The sequence below is a fragment of the Salvelinus namaycush genome, chromosome 1, assembly GCF_016432855.1.
Source record: "Salvelinus namaycush isolate Seneca chromosome 1, SaNama_1.0, whole genome shotgun sequence".
NCBI lineage: Eukaryota > Metazoa > Chordata > Actinopteri > Salmoniformes > Salmonidae > Salvelinus > Salvelinus namaycush.
The window spans coordinates 78,755,367-78,770,902 of NC_052307.1; the positions used below are offsets into that span (position 1 = coordinate 78,755,367).

A 15,536-nucleotide genomic window follows, 5' to 3' on the forward strand; every position below is an offset into this window, starting at 1 on the left:
CTCCATTTCCTTCCTCTCGCATTCCTTCTATGACTCTGTACCGGTACCCCCTGTATATAGCCTCCACATTGACTCTGTACCGGTACCCCCTGTATATAGCCTCCACATTGACTCTGTACCGGTATCCCCTGTATATAGCCTCCACATTGACTCTGTACCGGTACCCTGTATATAGCCTCCACATTGACTCTGTACCCGGTACCCCCTGTATATAGCCTCCACATTGACTCTGTACCGGTACCCCCTGTATATAGCCTCCACATTGACTCTGTACCGGTTACCCCCTGTATATAGCCCCACATTGACTCTGTACCGGTACCCCTGTATATAGCCTCCACATTGACTCTGTACGGTACCCCTGTATATAGCCTCCACATTGACTCTTGTACCGGTACCCCCTGTAATATAGCCTCCACATTGACTCTGTACCCGTACCCCCTGTATATAGCCCTCCACATTTACTCTGTACCAGTACCCCCTGTATATAGCCTCCACATTGGACTCTGTACCGGTACCCCCTGTATTATAGCCTCCACATTTTGACTCCTGTACCGTTACCCCCTGTATATACGCCTCACATTGACTCTGTACCGTTACCCCCTGTATATAGCCTCCCCATTGACTCTGTATCGTACCCCCTGTATATAGCCTCCACATTGACTCTGTATCGTTACCCCCTGTATATAAGCTCCACATTGACTCTGTACTCGGTACCCCCTGTATATAGCCTCCACATTGACTCTGTACGGTACCCCCTGTATATAGCCTCCACATTGACTCTGTACCAGGTACCCCCTGTATATAGCCTCCACATTTGACTCTGTACCAGGTCCCCTGTATATAGCCTCCACATGACTCTGTACCAGGTAGTCCCCATTGTGTTAAAAAAAATATAGCCTCCACATTGACTCTGTACCAGTACCCCCTTGTATATAGCCTCCACATTGACTCTGTACCAGTGTCCCCTGTATAGAGCCTCCACATTGACTCTGTACCGGTACCCCCTGTATATAGCCTCCACATTGACTCTGTACCGTTACCCCCTGTATATAGCCTCCACATTGACTCTGTACCGGTACCCCCTGTATATAGCCTCCACATTGACTCTGTACCGTTACCCCCTGTATATAGCCTCCACATTGACTCTGTACCGGTACCCCCTGTATATAGCCTCCACATTGACTCTGTACCGTTACCCCTGTATATAGCCTCCACATTGACTTTGTATAGGTACCCCCTGTATAAAGCCTCCACATTGACTCTGTACCGGTACCCCCTGTATAAAGCCTCCACATTGACTCTGTACCAGTGTCCCCTGTATATAGCCTCCACATTGACTCTGTACCGGTACCCCCTGTATATAGCCTCCACATTGACTCTGTACCGGTACCCCCTGTATATAGCCTCCACATTGACTCTGTACCAGTGTCCCCTGTATATAGCCTCCACATTGACTCTGTACCAGTGTCCCCTGTATATAGCCTCCACATTGACTCTGTACCGGTACCCCCTGTATATAGCCTCCACATTGACTCTGTACCGGTACCCCCTGTATATAGCCTCCACATTGACTCTGTACCGGTACCCCCTGTATATAGCCTCCACATTGACTCTGTACCAGTGTCCCCTGTATATAGCCTCCACATTGACTCTGTACCGGTACCCCCTGTATATAGCCTCCACATTGACTCTGTACCGGTACCCCCTGTATATAGCCTCCACATTGACTCTGTACCGGTACCCCCTGTATATAGCCTCCACATTGACTCTGTACCGGTACCCCCTGTATATAGCCACCACATTGACTCTGTACCGGTACCCCCTGTATATAGCCTCCACATTGACTCTGTACCAGTGTCCCCTGTATATAGGCTCCACATTGACTCTGTACCGGTACCCCCTGTATATAGCCTCCACATTGACTCTGTAACGGTACCCCCTGTATATAGCCTCCACATTGACTCTGTACCAGTGTCCCCTGTATATAGCCTCCACATTGACTCTGTACCGTTACCCCCTGTATATAGCCTCCACATTGACTATGTACCGGTACCCCCTGTATAAAGCCTCCACATTGACTCTGTACCAGTGTCCCCTGTATATAGCCTTGCTATTGTTATTTACTGCTGCTCTTTAATCATTTGTTATTCTTATCTCTTACTTTTTGTAGGTATTTTCTTAAAACTACATTGTTGGTTAAGTGCTTGTAAGTAAGCATTTCACTGTAAGGTCTACTACACCTGTTGTATTCGGCGCAAGTGACCAATACCATTTGATTTGATTTGATTTAGCTCTGTGTACAGTCTCACACGTACACCTCCTTCCTACCCTGGTGATCTCACTTCCTTCCTACCCTGGTGATCTCACTTCCTTCCATTGGTCATAAGGTCCTCCTCTCTCTCAAAGACAGACTGACATTTGATGAGCTCATCAAAGGCCATTGAAAAAATATATATATATATTATTATCTCTATAGGACTTCCTGGTTGAAATATAAATACAGTACAATAAATACGAGTATCTATCTGTGATAATCACTGGAGTCAGATCCTAAATAACTATGTAGTCAAAATGAACCCTGGTATCCTAGCAACGGTAGCACAAACATGTACACTGTAATGGTATGAGAGTCAGGCGTATGGATCTCAAGCTATAGAGACCCAAGGTGATGAGGAGGTTTGTGAACAGAAAGGTACCTGTTATAGTTCCTCAGCAGTAGAGCCTGGCTGGTTGGACAGTTCTCTGAGGAGGGGTGGCAACCAAACATAGGGGGAGGGGCAGGGTACTGCTGGTCACCTGCATAGCATACAGTAAATGAATCAGACAAACAAAGCAATGAATTAGCATAAAGACCTGTTGGACAGTAGTTACAGCACTATGAAACCACATGCTCAAAATAACACCAGATTGGTCTGTTTTACCAGCTGACTATCTCTGCTGCTATATCCCCAGGAGTCACAGAGAAAAGATCTCTCATCCCCAAACACACGCAGACACACGCAGACACACACACACACACACACACACACACACACAGACAGACAGACAGACACAGACAGACAGACAGACAGACAGACAGACAGACAGACAGACAGACAGACAGACAGACAGACAGACAGACAGACAGACAGACAGACAGACAGACAGACAGACAGACAGACAGACAGACAGACAGACAGACAGACGCACACCCACACAAACACCAATAAAAACCCATTTCCTCTAAACAATGATCAAAACAGCAGTCCTCCCAGAGGTGGTAAACCAATCAATCTCCTTTTAAAGGACCTACATAGCTCCTTCTCTGGTTCAGTTGTGGATTGGTCCCCTGATGGAGGTCAACATTCCACAAAGTCTCTCATTAAGCTGTTTCCTTATCATTTCCAGAGCCAGTATATTCATTTGACCAAAATGAACAGAAAACATACACAGCTTTGAATAAGAGCATAGCGAGAGGTGGTGTTGAAAACAGAGAGAGAAGTTGAGGGGAGAGAGAATGGATGATAGTCATTTATAGCCCTGTAACCTCTGGGTGACTTCCTAACTAACCTTGCTGAGACCTCAGAGTATTCATTGTTTGTGAGGTTAACTTTCACATGATGCACACACACACAAATACTAAAACAGGCACACACTATCATACACACAGGTGGACAGGAAGTGTTAAGGACAGTGATAGTTACCCATGGTAGTTGGAGGGGACAGGATGTCCTCGTGTTTGAAGGAATGACTGGAGAACTGAGGGGAATGGTGAGACGCAGTGTGACCATAGCTGGGAGCCCCGTCCAGACCTACTGTCCCATAACCTACAGAGAAAAGACACATTATAAAGACAATACTTTCTCAGTTTCACCATTATGGCAGCATTTTGTAGGAAACTGTGAGTCTCCAGGAGCCGGACGGATATCTGAATCCTCATAGCAACATCACTGTAGTAAGTTTCTGACACCACTGAACCCTGTCTCACTGGAAGGCATTCATTCACGCTTTCAGTAAAGCTGGAGAGGAAAGTTGGTATCCAGAGAATATGAAGATCAGTAAATCTAAGGATCAAGTGGTGTGTGTGTGTGTCTGCACTTGCTCATACACACACACACACACACACACACACACACACACACACACACACACACACACACACACACACACACACACACACACACACACACACACACACACACACACACACACACACACACACACACACACACACACACACACACACACACACACACACACTTGCGCATGCACACACATACACATGACATTAGCAGGACAGGAGTCAAGGGGAATGTTGGACAGTTCCTGAGGAAACTGACTCACCTACACGTCTCTAAATTACTGGAGCCCTTCAAGTCCCACACTGACCCTCAGACCACTTCATCAAAAACTACTTTCCACAGAATCAACAAACTCTCAGTGCTCAGTGGGTCTGAGCCTCACATTACCGATCACACAGGCTAAACCCTATCTGAGCCTCACATTACCAATCACACAGGCTAAACCCTATATGAGCCTCACATTACCGATCACACAGGCTAAACCCTATATGAGCCTCACATTACCGATCACACAGGCTAAACCCTATGAGCCTTACATTACCAATCACACAGGCTAAACCCTATATGAGTCTCACATTACCAATCACACAGGCTAAACCCTATATGAGTCTCACATTACCGATCACACAGGCTAAACCCTATATGAGTCTCACATTACCAATCACACAGGCTAAACCCTATATGAGTCTCACATTACCAATCACACAGGCTAAACCCTATGAGCCTCACATTACCAATCACACAGGCTAAACCCTATATGAGCCTCACATTACCAATCACACAGGCTAAACCCTATGAGCCTCACATTACCAATCACACAGGCTAAACCCTATATGAGCCTCACATTACCAATCACACAGGCTAAACCCTATGAGCCTCACATTACCGATCACACAGGCTAAACCCTATATGAGCCTCACAATACCAATCACACAGGCTAAACCCTATATGAACCTCACATTACCAATCACACAGGCTAAACCCTATATGAGCCTCACATTACCGATCACACAGGCTAAACCCTATATGAGCCTCACATTACCGATCACACAGGCTAAACCCTATATGAGCCTCACATTACCAATCACACAGGCTAAACCCTATATGAGCCTCACATTACCGATCACACAGGCTAAACCCTATATGAGCCTCACATTACCAATCACACAGGCTAAACCCTATGAGTCTCACATTACCGATCACACAGGCTAAACCCTATATGAGCCTCACATTACCAATCACACAGGCTAAACCCTATATGAGCCTCACATTACCGATCACACAGGCTAAACCCTATATGAGTCTCACATTACCAATCACACAGGCTAAACCCTATATGAGTCTCGCATTACCGATCACACAGGCTAAACCCTATGAGCCTCACATTACCGATCACACAGGCTAAACCCTATATGAGCCTCACATTACCGATCACACAGGCTAAACCCTATGAGCCTCACATTACCAATCACACAGGCTAAACCCTATATGAGTCTCACATTACCAATCACACAGGCTAAACCCTATCTGAGCCTCACATTACCAATCACACAGGCTAAACCCTATCTGAGCCTCACATTACCAATCACACAGGCTAAACCCTATGAGCCTCACATTACCAATCACACAGGCTAAACCCTATATGAGCCTCACATTACCAATCACACAGGCTAAACCCTATATGAGCCTCACATTACCAATCACACAGGCTAAACCCTATATGAGCCTCACATTACCAATCACACAGGCTAAACCCTATATGAGCCTCACATTACCAATCACACAGGCTAAACCCTATGAGCCTCACATTACCGATCACACAGGCTAAACCCTATATGAGCCTCACATTACCGATCACACAGGCTAAACCCTATATGAGCCTCACATTACCAATCACACAGGCCAAACCCTATGAGCCTCACATTACCGATCACACAGGCTAAACCCTATATGAGCCTCACATTACCGATCACACAGGCTAAACCCTATGAGCCTCACATTACCAATCACACAGGCTAAACCCTATATGAGTCTCACATTACCAATCACACAGGCTAAACCCTATCTGAGCCTCACATTACCAATCACACAGGCTAAACCCTATGAGCCTCACATTACCAATCACACAGGCTAAACCCTATATGAGCCTCACATTACCAATCACACAGGCTAAACCCTATATGAGTCTCACAATACCGATCACACAGGCTAAACCCTATATGAGCCTCACATTACCAATCACACAGGCTAAACCCTACGAGCCTCACATTACCGATCACACAGGCTAAACCCTATATGAGCCTCACATTACCAATCACACAGGCTAAACCCTATGAGCCTCACATTACCGATCACACAGGCGAAACCCTACATGAGCCTCACATTACCAATCACACAGGCTAAACCCTATATGAGTCTCACATTACCAATCACACAGGCTAAACCCTATATGAGCCTCACATTACCAATCACACAGGCTAAACCCTATATGAGCCTCACATTACCAATCACACAGGCTAAACCCTATATGAGTCTCACATTACCAATCACACAGGCTAAACCCTATGAGCCTCACATTACCAATCACACAGGCTAAACCCTATGAGCCTCACATTACCAATCACACAGGCTAAACCCTATATGAGCCTCACATTACCGATCACACAGGCTAAACCCTATGAGCCTCACATTACCAATCACACAGGCTAAACCCTATATGAGCCTCACATTACCGATCACACAGGCTAAACCCTATATGAGCCTCACATTACCAATCACACAGGCTAAACCCTATATGACTAATGGAAGTATGAAACAATACTGAAAATAGACTGTATCTTTGTTGACAAATTTGTCAACATCATTTGACATCATCAAATCATGTTTATTGCTGTTGTCAAATTTGATAAAGTCTCAATAATAGCACACAGGAAACAGAGAAATGAAATATAAATTCAGATAAATATCTGTGAAACATTCCCCTGACTTATCTTCTGGGGTCAGATCTTGGGGGAACAAGACCAAAATACTATTGGGACTAATAGAGAAACCCGTAAGTCAGCGCTTGTCTCATTTCAACATTTGTTTTTAAATGAAAATAGTGAACAATATGGGATTCGGAAATTGGAGAGCAATATAGACCCTAGATATTATTTTAGGCTTTGTGTAAATCTTGGAGTGAACATCTTGACCCAATATATAATTTTGATTTAGAAAAGCCTGTTTCGGAGCGGAGCGTTGCAATTTGGGCTGAGGACAGGTTTCTCCGTTGGAAAGAAAAGTGCTCTCAAGGTCTGGATAATAAAGTAAGTTTAAGTGTTAGTCTGTAAAAAGTGTGTTTGAATGTGAGGTGTTTTTGAGGAAACTACATGAAGACACTCAAACATTATCACACACAGAACACATGACATCAAATGCTACAACACTCCAGAAATCCTAAGAATCAGCCGTGTGTGTGTGTGTGTGTGTGTGTGTGTGTGTGTGTGTGTGTGTGTGTGTGTGTGTGTGTGTGTGTGTGTGTGTGTGTGTGTGTGTGTGTGTGTGTGTGTGTGTGTGTGTGTGTGTGCGCGCGCGCGCGTGTGCGTGTGCGTGTGCGTGCGTGCGTGCGTGCTGTGCGCACGTGTGTTATCAATTCCTATGGCACAGACAGTGACGGTCCAAGGTAATGTCCTTTTCCCACGCCCCGTATGGCTACTATACTGTTAGCTTTACTAGTCAACATCTTCACACCTCTTTAAACAACTTTTGAAGGCTTTATAGAGCATACATAAAGGCTTCATAAACACTACATAAATGCTTCACTAATCATCGTTATCTCATGCTCTGTAAAGGGTGTGTGAACATACATAGTGCGTTTTGTCACATTTGGCAATTCAACCTACAATGGTTTTGTCACCCTTTATACACCTTCTTTGAGTATGACATACGCTTATAAATGATTTGTGAAGCGTTTATGTAGTGCTTATGAAGCCTGTATGTATAGTATATAAAGCCTTTATAAGGTCTACTTTGTTTAAGGGGGGACCGAATAAACAGGAACATGACTGTAAATAGACACAGTAAGAAACTGTACAACTAGGAAAATTATACAGGAAAATGTTGTCTTCCAAACAGGTTCATTTAAATCAGGAAACATTATGATAGGAATGTTTTTATTTGATCATTTGTCATCATACTGCATTAGTATTTTAGTTTGTAAAAAAATATGATTACATTGTTTTGACTGAGGGGAAAACACTAATAATGTAGCTAAACTGGGAAAATATGATTACATTGTTTTGACTGAGGGGAAACCACTAATAATGTAGCTAAACTGGGAAAATATGATTACATTGTTTTGACTGAGGGGAAACCACTAATAATGTAGCTAAACTGGGAAAATATGATTACATTGATTTGACCGAGGGGAAAACACTAATAATGTAGCTAAACTGGGAAAATATAATTACATTGTTTTGACTGAGGGGAAAACACTAATAATGTAGCTAAACTGGGAAAATATAATTACATATTAATAACAGTGAATGCTGTATTTACTCCATCATCTCAGCTACGGATTCGGCCCATTATGAATTTGAATTTGAGTTGAACAATTAATTAGGGAAAAGTGAACATAAAATTGTATTATAAAATTGGTGGTTTGTGCCCTGAATGCTGATTGGCTGAAAGCCGTGGTATATCAGACCGTATATCATGGGTATGACTAAATATGTATTTTTATTGTTCTAATTACTTTGGTAACCAGTTTATAATAGCAATAAGGCATCTCGGGGGTTTGTGGTATATGGCCAATATACCACGGCTAAGGGCTGTGTCCTAACACTCCGCATTGCGTCGTGCATAAGAACAGCACTTTACCGTGGTATATTGGCCATATACCACACCAACTCGGGCCTAATTGCTTAATTAAACAACATGTTGTATTATAAATAGATTTAGTGAACAACACGTTTATCATGCTTATTATCATAGATATAATAATGTTGTACCAGCCACCACATCTATGAGGTAGAATATGTGTCCGTCGTTGACAACATTCTTCTGTGATAGCTAGGTAGAAACAGATTCAGTTCATTATGTCAGCGATTACTATGATGTAACAATGTCCCCGTTTATGTCATTTAAAAAAATATATGGTGATTTTTTTACAAACACAAAATGTAAATGCAGAATGATGAGAAATGATCAAATGAACTTAAATAGCTGATGGTTTGAAATTAGTTGAATAAAAAAGAAGACAGTTTTACAAAATAATGTCCATAACTACAGCACCAAAACAATATTCAGTTGTAAGTTTTACAAAATAATGTCCATAACTACAGCACCAAAACAATATTCATTTGTAAGTTTTACAAACAGTTGATAAAAGGTTTTGTAATATTTTTTGTGTTATTTAGATTTAGATTCCAAGGTTATTTCAACCTAAAATAATACTGGGGGGGATAAAGGGGAAATCTGCAGTTGCTACATCCATTTGGGGATTTATAAACTATGTACACATTGATTATTCTTCAATAATATCATTTATAAATGCCTCATGAGCTTAGTGCAACTGTCCTACCCCATCAGAACCCAACATATAAGCTTGTTTTGCTACAATGTTTGTAAATAAAGTAAATGTAAATAAACACTACAGTATATAGCCTCAATTCATGGTTAAAACTATCATTTTTATATCATGGATGGCCAGTTCTTGCATCCATAGCTCTGTCTATGTATTTGAGAGAGGTTACATTTCTCCAGCTCAATCCCTCAGCTTTTTACCAAAACAGGGATGAGGAAAACACTTTGTTATTGTTTCAACCGCTAATTGCCCCTTTAACTGGGATAATACAATCAACAATACATTTATAGCAGTATTTAAATTTTGTATTTTTTTTTAAATACTGCTTTTTGTATGATTATGTTTCATTATTTTGAAGCACCATGTTGTTTGAGAGTAAAAGTGAAAGTGAACGTGTTGAACACAGGCTGAGGGAGACTCTAGGCCATATTGTTGCATTAACTCCGTGAGTCGGGCCACCGATGGGAAAACTTAAAGCTCTATTCCCTGTACAGGGCAGAACGACCCTGTGTAGTACAAAACATCCTGTTCAGACACAACACTATGGACAAGCCCCAAACATCAACTCTGGACAATTACACCCAATACAAATAGACACAGTCCAACACATACACACAATGACCCAGGAAGTACGGCATGGTCACATGAGAAATTCACAGACACACACCGTCACTGACATCAGAAAGTGTAGGTGCAACGCTGATGGCCTCACAATCAATCAATCAAATGTATTCATAAAGCCCTTTTTACATCAGCAATTGTCATAAAGTGCTTATACAGAAACCCAGCCTAAAACCCCAAACAGCAAGCAATGCAGATGTAAAATAACTTTGGCCTTGAGTGGTGAGGAGTAGACAGCTTAGCTTGAGCTGAATTCAAGAGATGCTGCAGAGGATAGAGTGAGCCCAGAGAGGGTCAATGAGGTGGCTATAGAGGAGGAGAGAGAGGAGCAGAGAGCAGCCTTACCCTGGTTCCTGTGGGTTGGCGGGCTGTCCACACAGCCTGGGAGGTAGGCTCCATTAGGAAACACCCTGGACTGGCTTGGAGCTGGCTCACCGAAGGCCCCAACCCTACAGGGGCTTGTCCCAGTGAACTGGCCAGAGAAGTGCAACGTGAAGGCCCCCAGGCCACAGTGAGGGTCCTCCAGAGGGTCCGTGGAGCCCCAGCCGGGCTCCTGCTTGATGAGGGAGTGGTGGGAGGGCAGGGAACCGTAGGGAGAGCCAGGGTGGAGGTCGAGGTAAGGTGCCCACTGAGGGGCACCCCCAACAGGCAGGCCACAGCCCCCGCTGCTCACTGGTAGGGAGGGTACAGAGGGCACCAGGGGTAAGAGAGAGCTCAGGTCTCGCACCTCGGAACCCATGGACCCCATCATCCCATACGGCTCTGTCAGCATCAGGGAGGGTGGCAGGAGATGGACCCTGAAAAACACAACCACCTGAGAGGCAGAGACTGGAACAGACTCCTGGAGCGCAGAGGGGAGGATAGTCGAAAAATCTAACTATATATGAGTGTGAGAGCCTCCTTAGGAACAGTGAAGAAAAATATTGAAAAAAATTGTCGAGGAGACTTCTCTTCGATGCAATTTAACCTGGAACCAAACGCACAGTCAAAAAGTCCACCAACGAACCATCTTTTTCCACTTGGATCCTCTCTGTTTCAGTCCATTTCAGCGATCGTCCAATGGAGTCGTAGAGTGTTCAGGTTGTCAGTGGAAAGGCCAGAGAGTGTAGTATCACAGCCGTGTGGATGCTGTGCTGTGTGGGAGTGTGTGTAGTAGTAACAGTGCCTTGTCTCTGAGTGTGATGTCTGGTTTTCCTTACACTGCTGAAGGCTCTACTGCCTTACTCACAGGCCAGGGGGAGGAGCAAAGACCGAAAGGCAGAAAGGATGACTCCTTCACTTTATCCACTACAGGCACACCATAGAGATAGATAGAGGACTATTGCCCAAAAGCCAATTTTAGCATGGGCAGCACTATGGAGGACTTTCACCATTTTGAAGTTGTCAACTGGGTGGGACTTCCTATGGGTTAAGGAAGGTCGCCAGGAGGGATCAGCCAATTCATTTTATTTGTGAGCAAACATTCCATAACTGCAGGGGGAAATCTTTGACCAGATAGGGGGTGGCAGGTAGCCGAGCGGTTAAGAGCATTGAGCCAGTAACCGAAAGGTCACTGGTTCAAAACCCTGAGCCAACTAGGTGAAAAATCTGTCAATGTGCCCTTAAGCAAGGCACTTAACCCTAATTGCTCCTGTAAGTCACTCTGGGTAAGAGCATCTGCTAAATGTAAAAATGTTTGTACCTGTTTAAACAACAATCTCCAGGTGGCAGTATGCACCTTTTCAGTTTGTTTACCGACTCATAGAAGTAGTAGTAGAATAAAACGGACTACTTCAAAATGGAGGTGGCCTCAATGGCCCTGCCTATCATAATGGGACAGATACAATGATGTGATGTTTATCTAAGTCTATGAGACTTGTGTGTGTGTGTGTGTGTGTGTGTGTGTGTGTGTGTGTGTGTGTGTGTGTGTGTGTGTGTGTGTGTGTGTGTGTGTGTGTGTGTGTGTGTGTGTTTGCATTTTTCATCGCTTTTGATATAAACTTCTAAACATGGATCGTTCTAAACATGGATGTTCTAAATATGGATGTTCTAAACATGGATAGTTCTAAACATGGATCGTTCTAAACATGGATCGTTCTAAACATGGATGTTCTAAATATGGATGTTCTAAACATGGATAGTTCTAAACATGGATCGTTCTAAACATGGATCGTTCTAAAAATGGATCGTTCTAAACATGGATTGTTCTAAACATGGATCGTTCTAAACGTGGATGTTCTAAACATGGATGTTCTAAATATGGATGTTCTAAACATGGATGTTCTAAACATGGATGTTCTAAACATGGATCGTTCTAAACATGTATGTTCTTAATATGGATGTTCTAAACATGGATCGTTCTAAATATGGATGTTCTAAACATGGATGTTCTAAATATGGATGTTCTAAACATGGATGTTCTAAATATGGATGTTCTACACATGGATGTTCTATACATGGATGTTCTATACATGGATCGTTCTAAACATGCATTCCCTAAATTTCCTTTTATTCTGACATTTTATTATTTTATTCTGACTATTTTTCACACACAGAAAAGTCTCCTTAGGTCTGCTACATATGAGCTTATTTGACATTTTACAACTACAATTTACCTTTTTATCAGGCTATTAAAATATGTTAAGCAGTTAAAATTCTGTTTTGTTGACTACAAAAACCAAAATACAGCAATTCAATCAAAGCCTACTGTTTGCTCTACAATATTGTCCACTTATTTTGCACAACTTTGTCATTCTTTTTTATATAAAGATTTATTAGCTGTGTTCCGTTGGAGCACAGCACACACCTTTTTTTTGCCAAAGCTTCGTGTTAAACTTGATGACAGCTTTGGGAGAGCTTGAAAGCTTTCCGAGGGCCCAGCTGCTCCTCCGTGCGCGAGTGTTTCATCCACATTCCTCAAGACACGTATTCGCTGCTAATAAGCATAAAATACAAAAGATCCGCTCACAGTCAACATAAAAATTCTACTAATAATACTTGTGTCGATAGATAAATTCCATTATCATCGAAAAGTTGATCAAACTATTACAAAATATAGCGTCTAAATAAAAGCCTAAATATAGTCTATTATCAGACTGTTTTATCAAATTACAAATGTTTACACGTTAAAATTAGGATAGGGCTAAAAACATTTCCCGGTAATTATTTTAATTACTTATTAAATCAAACAATTATTACGAATCTACTGTTATATATGCCTACTTACTTATTGTGTAACGGGTAAAATGCACAATCCCCTTAAATACAATTTTAAGAAATATGTAGGCCTAGTCTGTAATGAAAAACAATTGTTCATATTCACTTCTTGAACTAAATGAAACTGAAACGAATTATTTACTGGCTGAATTGAATAGTTTGAATTTGATGGGACCTTATTAAAAATATATTGACGCTTACGACAGCATCTTCGCTGCTGCTGCCGTTTATTATTATATTGGTTGGCTTGCCAAGGAATGTTTATCTTTGACTAGAGAGGTGATGACCCAGGTTTGGATGGACTGGGACAAAGAGGAATGGAGAGACAGGATTCTGGAATTCTGGAAAATTCCATAGCTTCTGAAGATTCATGAAGATTCAAAGGTTTCCCCTCACAGCAAATTCTCCAGTGTTAAATCAACACTGAGAGTGTCAAATGTAACACTGGTCCAGTGTCTCTACTAGTCCACACTTTTCAGGTCAACACCTTTCAAGTGAATTGTAGAGTTTCCACCCATGACTGTATTTGATAGTGACAGAGACATGGTTGTTTTCTGTCCTGTGGCCTTCGCCAAGGAAGATCCTAAGTGAATATGTTATCTTGAAAATAAAATTATTTAACACAATACAACACATAAGGCCTTCTTTTGAGGGCCTAGTTTTACCCTAATACAGTGACCTGAAACTCGTGGTCCTGCAAGTTACATTATGCTGGCTTGCAAAGTGATGTGTAATCCATATTGGAATCCAGTCAGAGTGGCTATATGCAATATTTTGAATATTCACGCCCTGACCTACTACACAATAGAGAAACAATGGCTCTCTATGGTCAGGGCGTGACATGATCCAAACTGTTACTTGGACTTATCACACCCTTTACGGAAATGGTAAACCAGAGCCGCCACCAAAGCTGGTGGATCCGCGAGCTGAGCGGGTTCTTCGTCCCGCACCAGAGCCGCCCCCGATGCTAGCGGATCCGCGGGATGAGCGGGTTCTTCATCCCGCACCAGAGCCGCCACCAAAGCTGGCGGATCCACGAGCTGAGTGGGTACTTCGTCCCGCACCGGAGCTGCCACCAACACTAATCACCCCCCCAACCCTCCCCATTTGGTTTCAGGTTTTGCGGCCGGAGTCCTCACCTTTGGGGGGGGGGGGGGGGGTACTGTCACGCCCTGACCATAGAGAGCCATTGTTTCTCTGTGGTGTTGTAGGTCAGGGCGTGACTAGGGGGTGATCTAGTATATCTATGTCTATGTTGTGTTCTAGTTTCTTTTTCTATGTTGGTGTTTTGTATGATTCCCAATTAGAGGCAGCTGGTAATCGTTGTCTCTAATTGGGGATCATATTTAAGTAGTTATTTTTCCCACCTGTGTTTGTGGGATATTGTTTATGTGTAGTTGCCTGTGAGCACTCCATTGTCTTCACGTTTCGTTCATTCTTTATTGTTTTTGTGCGTTTCAGTTAATAAACATGTGGAAACCATATCACGCTGCACCTTGGTCCGATAATTCTTATGACGAACGTGACAGATTAGTTTAGAATTCTTTTTTTATTTATATTTGAGTAGCAGAATATTAATTAATCAATCAATGCAAAACATAGATATTGAAACAAACAATTATAAAAACCAACCTGCAATAGAGCATGCTGGGAAATATGATAGTAATAGCGGTGGTTTTGATTTAACTCTGGTTATTAAACCAACACTGAGGTTATTTTTACACCAATGAGCTTTAATTTAACACTTACAGAGTTAAAGATGCACTATGCAGAAATAGCTCCTCCATTTCCTGGTTGCTAAAATTCTAATAGTTTGCCTAATTTCAGTTTATATGACAAGACAATCAAATATAATGTAGAGAATCATTATACCATCTAAACCGCTGTGAAATATATTTTCCAACCAAAAATATTGTATTTTCAGTTGTTTGAAGCTGGTGTACAAAACCGAAAGTAAAAGACACAAGAACTAAACTTACAAACGGAAAGCATAGCACACATAGAATAGATTTACTGCTTCTTAGACTTGCTTTCAATGAGAATGATAGATCTGTAACTCATATTTCTATGTGAATTTTGTCAGGTCGCCCAACAAG

The 15,536-nt window shown here is 42.4% G+C and overlaps 1 protein-coding gene across 2 annotated transcripts in view; it reads right to left on the reverse strand.

The window, feature by feature from the left end:
* wt1b (WT1 transcription factor b) overlaps positions 1-11,426 on the reverse strand; it is a 22,113-nt gene extending 10,687 nt beyond the window's left edge. For both annotated transcript variants that reach the window (XM_038995889.1, XM_038995880.1), the window contains exons 1-3: positions 10,591-11,426; positions 3,684-3,806; positions 2,697-2,796 (exon numbers count right to left, since the gene is read on the reverse strand). In XM_038995889.1, coding sequence (XP_038851817.1) covers positions 2,697-2,796; positions 3,684-3,806; positions 10,591-11,017 — 650 coding nt within the window. In that variant the 5' untranslated portion in view covers positions 11,018-11,426. The remainder of the gene's footprint in view (positions 1-2,696; positions 2,797-3,683; positions 3,807-10,590) is intronic.
* Positions 11,427-15,536: the final 4,110 nt, after the last annotated feature.